The sequence below is a fragment of the Ranitomeya imitator genome, chromosome 10 (genome assembly GCF_032444005.1).
Source record: "Ranitomeya imitator isolate aRanImi1 chromosome 10, aRanImi1.pri, whole genome shotgun sequence".
NCBI lineage: Eukaryota > Metazoa > Chordata > Amphibia > Anura > Dendrobatidae > Ranitomeya > Ranitomeya imitator.
The window spans coordinates 1,903,090-1,919,266 of NC_091291.1; the positions used below are offsets into that span (position 1 = coordinate 1,903,090).

The window sequence follows — 16,177 nt, forward strand, 5'->3', positions numbered from 1 at the left end:
TGTGGAGATGTGTGAGTGACCCCAGATAGTGGTCGGAGTCTGAGGAGATGTGTGAGTGACCCCAGATAGTGGTCGGAGTCTGAGGAGATGTGTGAGTGACCCCAGATAGTGGTCGGAGTCTGGAGATGTGTGAGTGACCCCAGATAGTGGTCGGAGTCTGAGAAGATGTGTGAGTGACTCCAGATAGTGATCGGAGTCTGTGGAGATGTGTGAGTGACCCCAGATAGTGGTCGGAGTCTGTGGAGATGTGTGAGTGACTCCAGATAGTGGTCGGAGTCTGAGGAGATGTGTGAGTGACCCCAGATAGTGGTCGGAGTCTGAGGAGATGTGTGAGTGACCCCAGATAGTGGTCGGAGTCTGGAGATGTGTGAGTGACCCCAGATAGTGGTCGGAGTCTGAGAAGATGTGTGAGTGACTCCAGATAGTGGGCGGAGTTTGGGGGGACATGTGAGTGACACCAGATAGTGGGCGGAGTTTGGGGGGACATGTGACACCAGATAGTGGGCGGAGTTTGGGGGGGACATGTGAGTGACATCAGATAGTGGGTGGAGTTTGGGGGGACATGTGAGTGACACCAGATAGTGGGCGGAGTTTGGGGGGACATGTGACACCAGATAGTGGGCGGAGTTTGGGGGGGACATGTGAGTGACATCAGATAGTGGGTGGAGTTTGGGGGGACATGTGAGTGACACCAGATAGTGGGCGGAGTTTGGGGGGACATGTGACACCAGATAGTGGGCGGAGTTTGGGGGGACATGTGAGTGACACCAGATAGTGGGCGGAGTTTGGGGGGACATGTGACACCAGATAGTGGGTGGAGTTTGGGGGGACATGTGACACCAGATAGTGGGCGGAGTTTGGGGGGACACGTGAGTGACCCCAGATAGTGGGCGGAGTTTGGGGGACACGTGAGTGACACCAGATAGTGGGCGGAGTTTGGGGGACGTGAGTGACACCAGATAGTGGGCGGAGTTTGGGGGGACACGTGAGTGACACCAGATAGTGGGCGGAGTTTGGGGGACACGTGAGTGACACCAGATAGTGGGCGGAGTTGAGGGGGGACATGTGAGTGACACCAGATACTGGGCGGAGTTTGGGGGATACATGAGTGACACCAGATAGTGGGCGGAGTTTGGGGGGACATGTGACACCAGATAGTGGGCGGAGTTTGGGGGGACATGTGAGTGACACCAGATAGTGGGCGGAGTTTGGGGGGACATGTGACACCAGATAGTGGGCGGAGTTTGGGGGACACGTGAGTGACACCAGATAGTAGGGGGATACGTGAGTGTTCTCCGATAATGGGCAGAGTCTGGAGGGCGGGTGAGTGACCCCAGATAGTGGGTGGGGCCTCCAGCGTATAGCTGATGGGCTATGGCCGGGGGTGGGTGATCGATGATTGGCGTTCAGCAGTGATGTCACAGTCTCATTTTCCTTCCCAGGTGGTCATTTGGCATTTTGCTGTATGAGCTGGTGACGATGGGTGAGTGCTCAGAGAAGGATGTGACCCCCCAAGTGCCTCCTTGTACAGTGTAGATGAGCACAGGCTGTTGCTGCCTGTTATCAGTCTTTTTAGGCTGGCGTGGTGATGTGAACCCTAGAAACCTTCCTGCCCCATGAACATTACTACATCATATCTCCAGTGCTGGTAAGCAATGTTTTATGACTGATATCTGCCCTGATACAAGCTCTGAAATGCTGTAACACGGCAGAATCAGCAGGAGTGGCCATAAAATGGAGCCTGACACGTCCGTACTACGGGGTAAGGTCCTCACTTATCAGTATTGATTATTGGATACAAAGGGTCACACGTGGCTGGACTTGGACAGCCCCAGACATCACCCCGAGTCTGCCTGACGGCCCCTCAACACCACCCAACAGTGCCCGGCCGGACCTGGGCGCCCACCCAGCCGAGCGGAGTCCTGTGTTCTTGCTTTATGGGGAGCCTGTTCCAAGTCCTTTCTTTAGTAGCCCTGGGCATGTTGGGGTTGTAGTTTGACAATACTTGGATAGCTATAGTTTAAGAGCGTCATCCACCCACAGCGCAGGAGCCTCCAAGTGTCTCACCGCAGGGTTTGTCTGTATTATGGTCACATTCTGTGCTGCCCCTTTTAGAAAGATTCCCGAGTACTGGAGCCCCAGGAGCAGAATCTTTCTGTACTCGGCAGAGCGATCATTCACACACAGCCTCAACACTTGAATAAGACCGATGGACAGTAGGGTCATACTGCTCCTAGGGGCCGGAGCCAGTGTAGGACCTATAGCCCTATCATACCCATCACTCCACCAAGTGACCAGCTCACCCTGCTGAGCCCAGCATTGTTTCTAATCATATGATCTTCAATCACCCTCCTTTGTTTTCCACAGGGTCGCCACCGTACCCAGACCTGGAACCTTCCCAGCTGCCCTCAAAACTAAAGAAGAATTTCAGAATGGAGCGTCCAACGCTGTGTGGACCCCAGCTGTAAGTGCGGACAGGTGCGGGGCCCTGGGCCATGAATGTCCTAGCATGGGGGGGGGGGGGGTGGTTAGTTATAGAATTTTCCAGGAGAAATTATGAGAACTGGCAACCTTTTTGCATACAATGAGCGGGAGCAGAGGGATGTGCCGACTCTGTGGTCTCTTCCTATTATAATGATCATGAGCATCGCCTCAGTGGTCTCCTGGTACGATAATCAGTAGAGGAGGAAAGCGTCGCCTTTGTGGTCCCCTGTACCCATGATCGGAAGAGGAGGAGAACGTCTTCCCTGTGGTCTCCTGTTACAATGATCTGGAGAGGAAGGGAGCATCTGCACTGTGATCCCCTGTATCCATGGTCGGGAGAGGAGAGGAGTGTCGCCTCTGTGGTCTCCTGTACCCATGATCAGGAGAGAAAGCGAGCGTTGCCTCTGTGGTCTCCAGTAGCCATGATTGTGAGAGGAGAGTACCTTCGCCTCACTGGTCTTCTTTTGTAACAATGACAGGGAGGCAAAAGTCAGTTGTGGTCTCTTTCTGTAGCAATGATCGGGAGAGGAGGGGAGCGTCGCCTCTGTGGTCTCTTGTACCCAATGATCAGGAGAGGGGAGCGTTGCCTCTGTGGGCTCCTGTAACCATGATCGGGAGAGGAGGGGAGCGTCGCCTCTGTGGTCTCCTGTACCCATGATCGGGAGAGGAGGGGAGCGTCGCCTCTGTGGTCTCCTGTACCCATCATCGGGAGAGGAGGGGAGCGTTGCCTCTGTGGTCTCCTGTACCCATGATCGGGAGAGGAGGGGAGCGTCGCCTCTGTGATCTCCTGTACCCATGATCGGGAGAGGAGGGGAGCATCGCCTCTGTGGTCTCCTGTACCCATGATCGGGAGAGGGGAGGGTCGCCTCTGTGGTCTCCTGTACCCATGATCGGGAGAGGAGGGGAGCGTCGCCTCTGTGGTCTCCTGTACCCATGATCGGGAGAGGAGGGGAGCGTCGCCTCTGTGATCTCCTGTACCCATGATCGGGAAAGGGGAGCGTCTCCTCTGTGGTCTCCTGTACCCATGATCGGGAGAGGAGGGGAGCGTCGCCTCTGTGGTCTCCTGTACCCATGATCGGGAGAGGGGAGCGTCTCCTCTGTGGTCTCCTGTACCCATGATCGGGAGAGGAGAGGAGCGTCGCCTCTGTGGTCTCCTGTACCCATGATCGGGAGAGGGGAGCGTCGCCTCTGTGGTCTCCTGTACCCATGATCGGGAGAGGAGGGGAGCGTCGCCTCTGTGGTCTCCTGTACCCATGATCGGGAGAGGAGGGGAGCATCGCCTCTGTGGTCTCCTGTACCCATGATCGGGAGAGGGGAGCGTCGCCTCTGTGATCTCCTGTACCCATGATCGGGAGAGGAGGGGAGCGTCGCCTCTGTGATCTCCTGTACCCATGATCGGGAGAGGAGGGGAGCGTCGCCTCTGTGGTCTCCTGTACCCGTGATCGGGAGAGGGGAGCGTCTCCTCTGTGGTCTCCTGTACCCATGATCGGGAGAGGAGGGGAGCGTCGCCTCTGTGGTCTCCTGTACTCATGATCGGGAGAGGGGAGCGTCGCCTCTGTGGTCTCCTGTACCCATGATCGGGAGAGGAGGGGAGCGTCGCCTCTGTGGTCTCCTGTACCCATGATCGGGAGAGGAGGGGAGCGTCGCCTCTGTGGTCTCCTGTACCCATGATCGGGAGAGGGGAGCGTCGCCTCTGTGGTCTCCTGTACCCATGATTGGGAGAGGAGCGTCGCTTGCATGGAGCGGTCACTGAAGTGTCGCGAGGAGCGGGAAAGGCGCCGGAAGGTGAGTATATGATGATTTTAACATTAGATCTTTTTTACTATTGATGCTGCATAGGCAGCATCAATAGTAAAAATTTGGTCACACAGGGTTAATAGCGGCGGTAACGGAGTGAGTTATCCGCGGCATAACGCGGTCCATTAGTGCTGCCATTAACCCTGTGTGAGGGCTGACTGGAGGGGAGTACGGAGCAGGCACTAACTGCAGGGAGGAAGGAGCGGCCATATTGCCGCCGGACTGCGCCCATCGCTGATTGGTCGTGGCAATGGTCGTGGGCGTTTTGCCACGACCAATCAGCGACTTGGATTCCATGACAGACAGAGTCCGCGATCCATGAATGTTCGTGACAGACAGAAAGTCGGAAGTGACCCTTAGACAATTATATAGTAGATATATATATATCTCTATACTACGTGTAGACATTTATTCTACCTATTCTATTCTAAGCTGTCAGTGTGATTTTACTGTACACCGCACTGAATTGCCGGCTTTTCTATAGAACACCGCTGTGTATTTCTTGCATGTCACACTGTTGGTCCGTGTGTAATCCGTAATTTTCTCGCCCCCATTGACTTTCATTGGCGGATTTTTTGCGCAATACGCTGACAAACGCAGCATGCTGCAATTTTCTACGCCCGTAAAATACGGCAGAGAAATATACAGCAGATAGGAGCTGCCCCATAGAGAACCATTGGTCCGTGTGCAATGCGTAGTTTTTGCGCCTCTCATACGTCCGTAAAACTCGCTAGTGTGACCCCGGCCTAACACAGAGCCCGGGACAACAAAGCTGCTGACGCACCCAAGAGTTATACGGTGGTGCAGTCGCCCACAGCAACTGGTTTGGACATGGACTGTTTGGATGACTTGACTGCGAACCGGAGGATACTTCTTACCTTGTTTTGTGAGTTTTTGGAATAAAGATGTGTGAACAAAACTGTACTACATATGGTTGAGTAGTGTGAACTAAAGCATACCCCAACGCGATCTGCATGTTGGTTATTAGGCCTATCACAAGATGGAAGAAATGTTGAAACAATTGGTCCTCACTCAGCAGCAGCAGACAAATTACCTGTTAATACAGCAGATGGCTGTCTTGCAAGTGGCGCCCCGAGCACTGACCCAGGTCTGTTCCGAGGCCTGAGACAAAGTCACAGCATCGCCGAGGAAAATGATTCCAGAGAATGAATTAAAAGCCTCCTCACCATTGTTGAAAGGACTGCCGGACGAGAGAATGTGCCAGCCAACCAGTGGTCTGAAGTGGTGGCTCAGCTTTTGATGGCATCTGTGTCAGGTGTGCATCAACGGACACCAGACCACGGCTCTCCTGGACTCGGGAGGAGTCACATTTGTGAATGGGTAATTGATCTCTGTGTTAGAACCCACTGGGAAAAAAGTTGGTGTCATATGCATCCATGGCAAACGCCATGAGTATCCGACAGAGAAGGTTACATTGTTTACGCCATGCAGGGAGGTTAAACGTGGTGAGAGTGGTGAAGACTAGTGATGAGCGAATATTTTTTAGTGCTCGGAGATTGTTTTCATCGCCGCAGCTGGATGATTTACATCTGATAGCCAGCATAAGTACATGTGGGGGTTGCCTGGTTGCTAGGGAATCCCCACATGTAATCAAGCTGGATAAGAGATGTAAATCATTCAGCTGCGGCGATGAAAACTAAATCTCCGAGCACTAAAAAATACTCGGAGGTCACCCGAGCGTGCTCGAGAAATCTCGAGTAACGAGTATATTCGCTCATCACTAGTGAAGACCTTTCCTTACAGGGCTGTCTTGGCAAGAGACTTGCCGCTGTTCAGGTTCCTGTGTGACAATAAAATTAACCCACCCAGGTTAAAGGTCTTTCCGGGGCAGGGAGCCCGAAGATCCCGAGTAAGGGATTCCTGCCTTAGAAAGAGTGTGAACCTGACAGGTTATCCCTAGAGGTGTTGGAAGGAGGGGTCGAGGAGACCACGTCAGCTCCAGAACTGGAAGTGCCCCGGGCAACTTTTGGGACAGCTCAGCTCCAGGATTCCACTCTGACCCGAGCACGGGAAAGGCTCAGCAACCTGGTGCGGCCGCCATTTTTCCACGCATGGCGGTCATCCAGCATTTACAGTACTTTATAGATTTTTCCGCACATGGCGGTCAATGAGGATTTACTTAGAGTTGACAAAATCCGGGGCAAAGTAGTGGAACAGCTGGTAGTGCCCCAATCCTACCGTCGGGCGGTGCTCTAGATGGCTCACATACACATGTTGGGTGGGCACTTAGGGGTTAAAAAGACAGAATAACTTAATTTACAATGGTTCTTTTGGCCCGGGATCTACCCCAAGATACAGAAGTTTTGTGAGACGTGTCCTGAGTGCCAGCTAGCCTCACCCACTGCAAACTTCTGGAGTCCATTGGTACCTCTGCCCACTGTAGAAGTACCTTTTGAGCGGATTGCTATAGATCTGGTGGGGCCAATAGCAAAATCCGCCAGGGGGCACCAACATATATTAGTGGTAGTAGATTATGCCACCCGGTACCCGGAGGCCATTCCGCTTCGCCACACCTCGGCTACATTTCTCCCCCGGGAATTGTTTGCTTGACGAAGGCACAGTGTAAGCTGCTTCAGATAAATCAGTTGTGCGCGTTGGTGGACCACCCTCAGACCAACGGATTAGTTGAACGTTTTAACAAAACCCTTAAATCCATGCTGAAAAAAGTGATCTCCAAGGATGGGAGGGATTGGGACCTGTTATTTAATGTTCGCCATCCACGAGGTACCGCAGCCTTCCACAGGATTTTCACCTTTTGAGCCACTGTATGGCAGGTATCCGAGGGGGTCTGCTGGTCTTAGCCAAAGAGACGTGGGAGCAGGAACCTGCAGGACCCGATCGCAGCGGTCAGGCCTATAGTAAAAGAGCATGTGGTGGATGCTCAGGTAGCGCAGAGCCGCGCATAAAATAGATAGGCCATGGTCCGCTTCTTTAAAGCAGGAGATCGGGTTTTAGTCTTAGTACCCATCGCCAAAAGTAAGCTTATGTCCAAGTGGCAAGGGTCCAGTCCGAGTCCAGGAAAATGTGGGGATGTGAACTGACGAGTATACAAGCCCAGGAAGAGGAAGCCCGAACAGTTGTATCATATAAATCTGCTAAAAGCGTGGAAGGAGCGGGAGTGTATGATTACGAATGCGACTCCAGACATGTCATCTGGGGACCCTCCGATATCGGCCCGCAGCAGTGTCAAGAGGGGCAGAAATTAGCACAAGAGAACATGGATGTATTCTCAGGACTACCCGGTCGTACCTCTGTCATCTAGCATGACATTGTCACCAAGCCTCACATAAGCGTGTGAATGACGTCGTACCGTGTGCCCGAGGCCCGGAGACAAGCCATCGCAAGTGTGGTGAAACAAATGCTCCAGCTGCGAGTAATTGAGGCGTCCCGGAGTGACGGGGCTAGCCCCTTTGTACTGATTCCGAACCCGGATGGATCATTACGATTTTGTAACGACTTCTGAAAATTGAATGAAGTGTCAAAGTCTGACCTTTATCCAATGCCCAGGGTGGACGAACTGATTGAGCGACTTGTCAGACCCAGCACTTCACCACGCTCGATCTGACCAAGAGTTATTGGCAGGTGCTGCTTACAGAATCGGCTAAAGAAAAGGCTGCCTTCATAACACCGGAGGATTTCTATCACTGTTGTTTTGCCTTCTGGGTAACGTAGGGCCCCGGCAACGTTCCCGACACTAATGTACACAGTGTCTGGTAGGTGCCAGGTACAAGGGGTAGTGAATTTGATCAGTGCGTGCTTGACAGCAAACCCAAAAAAATGTGTAATACAGGCCTGTGAGAGGTTAACACAGAGCCCGGGACAACAAACTGCTGACGCACCCAAGAGGTATGCTTCGGTGCAGTCGCCCACAGCAACTAGGTTGGACATGGACTGTTTGGATGACTTGACTGTGAACCGGAGGATACTTCTTACCTTGTTTTTGGAATAAAGATGTGTGAACAACACTGTACTGCATATGGTCGGGAATGCGGACTTTTATGGTGAACTCTCTTGGAGCCCTGCCTGTCGTACTGTGTGAACCCTGCTGCATTATAACAGGAACAGCCAGGGTCAGTTGCAGTATTTGGCTTCACCTAGAGTCCTGACTGAGTTGCTACTCCAGCATAACACATATACTCCATGAATGGATAACATGGTTTATATCAGCGAAATCGTGAAAGGTGCCATCTTGGGAGCAACTCCATCCACTAAAGAGGGTATTGCAGGGTTCTGCCTGGATCAGATTCAACATATGTTTAATACTCGATCTAAGGTATGGCATGTTCTCCAGTCCTTCTAGGGAGGGGGGGACATCGGTTTGTGAACTGGTGGGGTGGGAACATCGGTTTGTGGCCTGGTGGGGTGGGAACATCGGTTTGTGACCTGGTGGGGTGGGAACATCGGTTTGTGAACTGGTTGGGTGGGAACATCGGTTTGTGACCTGGTGGGGTGGGAACATCGGTTTGTGACCTGGTGGGGTGGGGACATCGGTTTGTGACCTGGTGGGGTGGGGACATCGGTTTGTGAACTGGTTGGGTGGGAACATCGGTTTGTGAACTGGTGGGGTGGGAACATCGGTTTGTGACCTGGTGGGGTGGGGACATCGGTTTGTGACCTGGTGGGGTGGGGACATCGGTTTGTGAACTGGTGGGGTGGGAACATCGGTTTGTGAACTGGTGGGGTGGGAACATCGGTTTGTGACCTGGTGGGGTGGGAACATCGGTTTGTGAACTGGTGGGGTGGGAACATCGGTTTGTGACCTGGTGGGGTGGGAACATCGGTTTGTGACCTGGTGGGGTGGGAACATCGGTTTGTGACCTGGTGGGGTGGGAACATCGGTTTGTGGCCTGGGAACATCGGCTTGTGGCCGATGTTCCTCTCCATCACCGCCTCCTGCAATGTTGCATAGTCGGCTGCAGAGAGTGCAGTAGATCATTCCCCAGCCCTAAAATGGGGACCGCACCCTGTTCCCCAAGCACCTCACACCTTCACCCCAATTTTACTTTCCTTATGAAAGCTTGTGAGTCCACAGAGCTGACGTTCCATAGTTGTGTGGTCACTTGCCAAATCTTGATCTGCTGATGATCACCCCCACCAGGCCGCTGCTTTGTAGTCGGTAGCTGCATGTCTCCACCAGGTGGATGATTTGATGTATAAGGACCTGACGGGGCAGAGGAGCCAGTAGCAGTTGTGGCCCCTGAGGTAGGAGGAGTGCTGTGTAGATCATTAGTCACACATCTCGGGGGTTAACATGCATTTGTCACTCTCCTTCACTGATCCTATCTTCTGACCCTGCAGGTTTGAGGTGATGAGCAACTGTTGGCAGTGGGAGGCGCCGCTGAGACCATGCTTTACAGATGTGATGAAGCTGCTGCAGAACGGCCAGGACCAGGCGGATGGATGGACCCCCTTGACTCCCGGGGACACGCTCAGCTGGAGGGAGTACGTGTCTGTGGCTGGAATCCCTGCATGACGCTTTAGCCAGGCTGGAGCCATTGGTGAAGGAGGGGTTGAGGACTTTGGAGCCATTTCCCCCTGTATGATGTATACACTGAACGGACGGGATTAATCCTTCACCTGTGAATCTATTTATGGTGGAAAATAAAGATGTTGAAAATGTGCCAGCTCCAATATTGGAGAAGCCGATAAATCAAGTGGCGGCACGTGGTACAGGACAAATGCTGTTTATTGCATGTGAGTAACCTGCACCCTAGAAATGTTGTACAGGCACCCACCACAAGGCTGGGCACCGCTGGCTACAGGGATGACGGGGGCTGGTGCCCGGGACGGCTGTGTAATCAGCAAGATGGTTAGTCTCCACCAAGGCATCATCACCGCCCCCCAATAATGACATCTCCTCCTCCCAATGACTACATCTCCACCTCCTCCCCCAATAATGACATCTCCACCTCCTAATGACCTCTCCAATGACGACATCTCCACCTCCTCCCCCAATAATGACCTCTCCACCTCCTCCCAACGATGACATCTCCACCTCTTTCTCCCCCAATAATGACATCTCCACCTCCTCCTAATGACCTCTCCACCTCCTCCCAACGACGACATCTCCACCTCTTCCTCCCCCAATAATGACATCTCCACCTCCTCCTAATGACCTCTCCAATGACGACATCTCCACCTCCTCCCAACGACGACATCTCCTCCCAATGACTACATGTCCACCTCCTCCTCCCCCAATAATGACATCGCTACCTCCTCCTAATGACCTCTCCAATGACGACATCTCCACCTCCTCCCAACGACGACATCTCCAACGACGACATCTCCACCTCCTCCAAATGACAACATCTCCACCTCCTCCCCAATAATGACCTCTCCACCTCCTCCCAATGACTACATCTCCACCTCCTCCTCCCCCAATAATGACATCTCCACCTCCTCCTAATGACATCTCCACCTCCTCCCAATGACGACATCTCCAACGACAACATCTCCACCTCCCGATGACGACATCTCCACCTCCTCCCAATGATGACATCTCCACCTCCTCCTCCCCCAATAATGACATCTCCACCTCCTCCCAACGACGACATCTCCACCTCCTCCCAACGACGACATCTCCACCTCCTCCCAATGATGACATCTCCTCCTCCCCCAATAATGATATCTCCACCTCCTCCCAACGACGACATCTCCACCTCCTCCCAACGACGACATCTCCACCTCCTCCCAACGACGACATCTCCACCTCCTCCCAACGACGACATCTCCACCTCCTCCCAACGACGACATCTCCACCTCCTCCCAACGACGACATCTCCACCTCCTCCCAATGATGACATCTCCTCCTCCCAATAATGACATCTCCACCTCCTCCCAACGACGACATCTCCACCTCCTCCCAACGACGACATCTCCACCTCCTCCCAACGACGACATCTCCACCTCCTCCCAACGACGACATCTCCACCTCCTCCCAACGACGACATCTCCACCTCCTCCCAACGACGACATCTCCACCTCCTCCCAACGACGACATCTCCACCTCCTCCCAACGACGACATCTCCACCTCCTCCCAACGACGACATCTCCACCTCCTCCCAACGACGACATCTCCACCTCCTCCCAACGACGACATCTCCTCCTCCCCCAATAATGACATCTCCACCTCCTCCCAACGACGACATCTCCGCCTCCTCCCAACGACGACCTCTCCGCCTCCTCCCAACGACGACCTCTCCAACGACGACATCTCCAACGACGACATCTCCACCTCCTCCAACGACGACATCTCCACCTCCTCCAACGACGACATCTCCACCTCCTCCTCCCCCAACGACGACATCTCCACCTCCTCCTCCCCCAACGACGACATCTCCACCTCCTCCTCCCCCAACCACGACATCTCCACCTCCTCCTCCCCCAACGACGACATCACCTTCCCTGGAGGGAGTCTGAGTACAGGGGTAGTGGTGGGATATTGGGGAGGACACCAGTAAGGGGCAGGTCGGATAGCGGTGAGGGCAAGCAGGTGGGATATTGGAGAGGACACTAGTGAGTGGCAGGTGGGATAGAAAGTGGCACATTGGGCAGAACATCAATGAGGGGCAGGTGGACTTTCAGGGGAGAGGAGGCAGGTGAGACATTGGGGAGGACACGAATTTGACCCTTGTAAGCAACAAAAATGTGAATGGAGGGAGGGTTGCAGGGTGGGCTGGAAGTGAGGGGGGTCGCACAGTGTTCTCCTATTATCCGCTGTATCAGTAATTTCCAAACTACAACTCCCAGAATTCAGTGCTTGAATATACTGACCAAGAGCAGTGTCAGGCAACATGTTGCTCATAGTCACCCCCACATAGAGAATTCAGACAGCACAGGGTCAATGTGTATTCTGCTGTATGGGCAGTAGTGTGGCAGCAGGAGCAGTATGTGGCGGTGTGGGCAGTAGTGTGGCAGCAGGAGCAGTATGTGGCGGTGTGGGCAGTAGTGTGGCAGCAGGAGCAGGATGTGGCGGTGTGGGCAGTAGTGTGGCAGCAGGAGCAGTATGTGGCGGTGTGGGCAGTAGTGTGGCAGCAAGAGCAGTATGTGGCGGTGTGGGCAGTAGTGTGGCAGCAGGTGCAGTAGGTGGCGGTGTGGGCAGTAATGTGGCGGTGTGGGCAGTATGTGGCGGTGTGGGCAGTAGTGTGGCAGCAGGAGCAGTATGTGGCGGTGTGGGCAGTAATGTGGCGGTGTGGGCAGTATGTGGCGGTGTGGGCAGTAGTGTGGCAGCAGGAGCAGTATGTGGCGGTGTGGGCAGTAGTGTGGCAGCAGGAGCAGTATGTGGCGGTGTGGGCAGTAGTGTGGCAGCAGGTGCAGTATGTGGCGGTGTGGGCAGTAGTGGCCGCAGGAGCAGTATGTGGCGGTGTGGGCAGTAGTGTGGCCGCAGGAGCAGTATGTGGCGGTGTGGGCAGTAGTGGCAGCAGGAGCAGTGTGGGCAGTAGTGTGGCAGCAGGAGCAGTATGTGGCGGTGTGGGCAGTAGTGGCAGCAGGAGCAGTATGTGGCGGTGTGGGCAATAGTGGCAGCAGGAGCAGTAATGTGGCGGTGTGGGCAGTATGTGGCGGTGTGGGCAGTAGTGTGGCAGCAGGAGCAGTATGTGGCGGTGTGGGCAGTAGTGTGGCAGCAGGAGCAGTATGTGGCGGTGTGGGCAATAGTGGCAGCAGGAGCAGTATGTGGCGGTGTGGGCAATAGTGGCAGCAGGAGCAGTAATGTGGCGGTGTGGGCAGTATGTGGCGGTGTGGGCAGTAGTGGCAGCAGGAGCAGTATGTGGCGGTGTGGGCAGTAGTGGCAGCAGGAGCAGTATGTGGCGGTGTGGGCAGTAGTGTGGCAGCAGGAGCAGTATGTGGCAGTGTGGGCAGTAGTGTGGCAGCAGGAGCAGTATGTGGCGGTGTGGACAGTAGGAGCAGTATGTGGCGGTGTGGGCAGTAGGAGCAGTATGTGGCGGTGTGGGCAGTAATGCGGCGGTGTGGGCAGTAGGAGCAGTATGTGGCGGTGTGGGCAGTAATGCGGCGGTGTGGGCAGTAGGAGCAGTATGTGGCGGTGTGGGCAGTAGGAGCAGTATGTGGCGGTGTGGGCAGTAATGCGGCAGCAGGAGCAGTATGAGGCGGTGTGGGCAGTAGGAGCAGTATGAGGCGGTGTGGGCAGTAGGAGCAGTATGTGGCGGTGTGGGCAGTAATGTGGCGATGTGGGCAGTAGTGGCAGCAGGAGCAGTATGTGGCGGTGTGGCAGCAGGAGCAGTATGTGGCGGTGTGGGCAGTAGGAGCAGTATGTGGCGGTGTGGGCAGTAATGCCGCGGTGTGGGCAGTAGGAGCAGTATGTGGCGGTGTGGGCAGTAATGCGGCGGTGTGGGCAGTAGGAGCAGTATGTGGCGGTGTGGGCAGTAATGCGGCGGTGTGGGCAGTAGGAGCAGTATGTGGCGGTGTGGGCAGTAGGAGCAGTATGTGGCGGTGTGGGCAGTAGGAGCAGTATGTGGCGGTGTGGGCAGTAATGCGGCAGCAGGAGCAGTATGAGGCGGTGTGGGCAGTAGGAGCAGTATGAGGTGGTGTGGGCAGTAGGAGCAGTATGTGGCGGTGTGGGCAGTAATGTGGCGATGTGGGCAGTATGTGGCGGTGTGGCAGCAGGAGCAGTATGTGGCGGTGTGGCAGCAGGAGCAGTATGTGGCGGTGTGGGCAGTAATGCCGCGGTGTGGGCAGTAGGAGCAGTATGTGGCGGTGTGGGCAGTAATGCGGCGGTGTGGGCAGTAGGAGCAGTATGCGGCGGTGTGGGCAGTAGGAGCAGTATGTGGCGGTGTGGGCAGTAGGAGCAGTATGTGGCGGTGTGGGCAGTAATGCGGCGGTGTGGGCAGTAGGAGCAGTATGTGGCGGTGTGGGCAGTAATGCGGCGGTGTGGGCAGTAGGAGCAGTATGTGGCGGTGTGGGCAGTAGGAGCAGTATGTGGCGGTGTGGGCAGTAATGCGGCAGCAGGAGCAGTATGAGGCGGTGTGGGCAGTAGGGGCAGTATGAGGCGGTGTGGGCAGTAGGAGCAGTATGTGGCGGTGTGGGCAGTAATGTGGCGATGTGGGCAGTAGTGGCAGCAGGAGCAGTATGTGGCGGTGTGGCAGCAGGAGCAGTATGTGGCGGTGTGGCAGTAGGAGCAGTATGTGGCGGTGTGGGCAGTAATGCCGCGGTGTGGGCAGTAGGAGCAGTATGTGGCGGTGTGGGCAGTAATGCGGCGGTGTGGGCAGTAGGAGCAGTATGTGGCGGTGTGGGCAGTAATGCGGCGGTGTGGGCAGTAGGAGCAGTATGTGGCGGTGTGGGCAGTAATGCGGCGGTGTGGGCAGTAGGAGCAGTATGTGGCGGTGTGGGCAGTAGGAGCAGTATGTGGCGGTGTGGGCAGTAATGCGACAGCAGGAGCAGTATGAGGCGGTGTGGCAGTAGGAGCAGTATGTGGCGGTGTGGGCAGTAATGCGGCAGCAGGAGCAGTGTGTGGCAGTAGGAGCAGTATGTGGCGGTGTGGGCAGTAATGCCGCGGTGTGGGCAGTAGGAGCAGTATGTGGCGGTGTGGGCAGTAGGAGCAGTATGTGGCGGTGTGGGCAGTAGGAGCAGTATGAGGCGGTGTGGGCAGTAGGAGCAGTATGAGGCGGTGTGGGCAGTAGGAGCAGTATGTGGCGGTGTGGGCAGTAATGTGGCGATGTGGGCAGTAGTGGCAGCAGGAGCAGTATGTGGCGGTGTGGGCAGTAATGCGGCGGTGTGGGCAGTAGTGGCAGCAGGAGCAGTATGCGGCGGTGTGGGCAGTAATGTGGCGGTGTGGGCAGTAGTGGCAGCAGGAGCAGTATGCGGCGGTGTGGGCAGTAATGTGGCGGTGTGGGCAGTAGTGGCAGCAGGAGCAGTATGCGGCGGTGTGGGCAGTAGTGGCAGCAGGAGCAGCAGTATGTGGCGGTGTGGGCAGTAGTGGCAGCAGGAGCAGTATGTGGCGGTGTGGGCAGTAGGAGCAGTATGTGGCGGTGTGGGCAGTAGGAGCAGTATGTGGCGGTGTGGGCAGTAATGCGGCAGTAGGAGCAGTATGAGGCGGTGTGGGCAGTAGGAGCAGTATGTGGCGGTGTGGGCAGTAATGTGGCGATGTGGGCAGTAGTGGCAGCAGGAGCAGTATGTGGCGGTGTGGGCAGTAATGCGGCGGTGTGGGCAGTAGTGGCAGCAGGAGCAGTATGCGGCGGTGTGGGCAGTAATGTGGCGGTGTGGGCAGTAGTGGCAGCAGGAGCAGTATGTGGCGGTGTGGGCAGTAATGTGGCGGTGTGGGCAGTAGTGGCAGCAGGAGCAGTATGCGGCGGTGTGGGCAGTAATGTGGTGGTGTGGGCAGTAGTGGCAGCAGGAGCAGTATGTGGCGGTGTGGGCAGTAATGTGGCGGTGTGGGCAGTAGTGGCAGCAGGAGCAGTATGCGGCGGTGTGGGCAGTAATGTGGCGGTGTGGGCAGTAGTGGCAGCAGGAGCAGTATGTGGCGGTGTGGGCAGTAATGTGGCGGTGTGGGCAGTAGTGGCAGCAGGAGCAGTATGCGGCGGTGTGGGCAGTAGTGGCAGCAGGAGTAGTTGTTGGGCCACTGATCTGTCTGCAAGTGCATGAAGACAAGTGGAGTACTGCCGCCAGCTGTGGAGACAACGGGCGAGAGGTGAAACGCTCCGATCCCCACAGTTGACTTCTAAGAAGCGACTCCTAAAACAATCACAAGAAACATGACCGCCACTAACAGAATGTATCCGAGGCTCTGGAGCGAGAAGTCCCGTGACACCGAGGAGCCTGTGCCGTGTGAGCCAATCATACAATCATCACCAAGACCTTCATCATCCTCACCTCCCCGCCTTTATCACCACCAAGATAGTCTTCATCAACCCGCCATCATCGCCC

General features: G+C 55.3%; 1 protein-coding gene across 4 annotated transcripts in view; it reads left to right on the plus strand.

Moving 5' to 3' along the window:
- The window catches only part of LOC138651875 (tyrosine-protein kinase STYK1-like), a 63,560-nt gene extending 53,639 nt beyond the window's left edge, over window positions 1-9,921 (plus strand). For 2 of the 4 annotated variants that reach the window (XM_069742450.1, XM_069742448.1), the window contains exons 8-10: window positions 1,443-1,483; window positions 2,368-2,464; window positions 9,601-9,921. In XM_069742450.1, the coding sequence (XP_069598551.1) occupies window positions 1,443-1,483; window positions 2,368-2,464; window positions 9,601-9,775 (313 nt within the window). In that variant the 3' untranslated portion in view covers window positions 9,776-9,921. Of the gene's footprint in view, window positions 1-1,442; window positions 1,484-2,367; window positions 2,479-9,600 lie in introns of all 4 variants that reach the window. The other 2 variants (XM_069742452.1, XM_069742451.1) reach the window with 2 other exon arrangements.
- The last annotated feature ends 6,256 nt before the right edge of the window (window positions 9,922-16,177 follow it).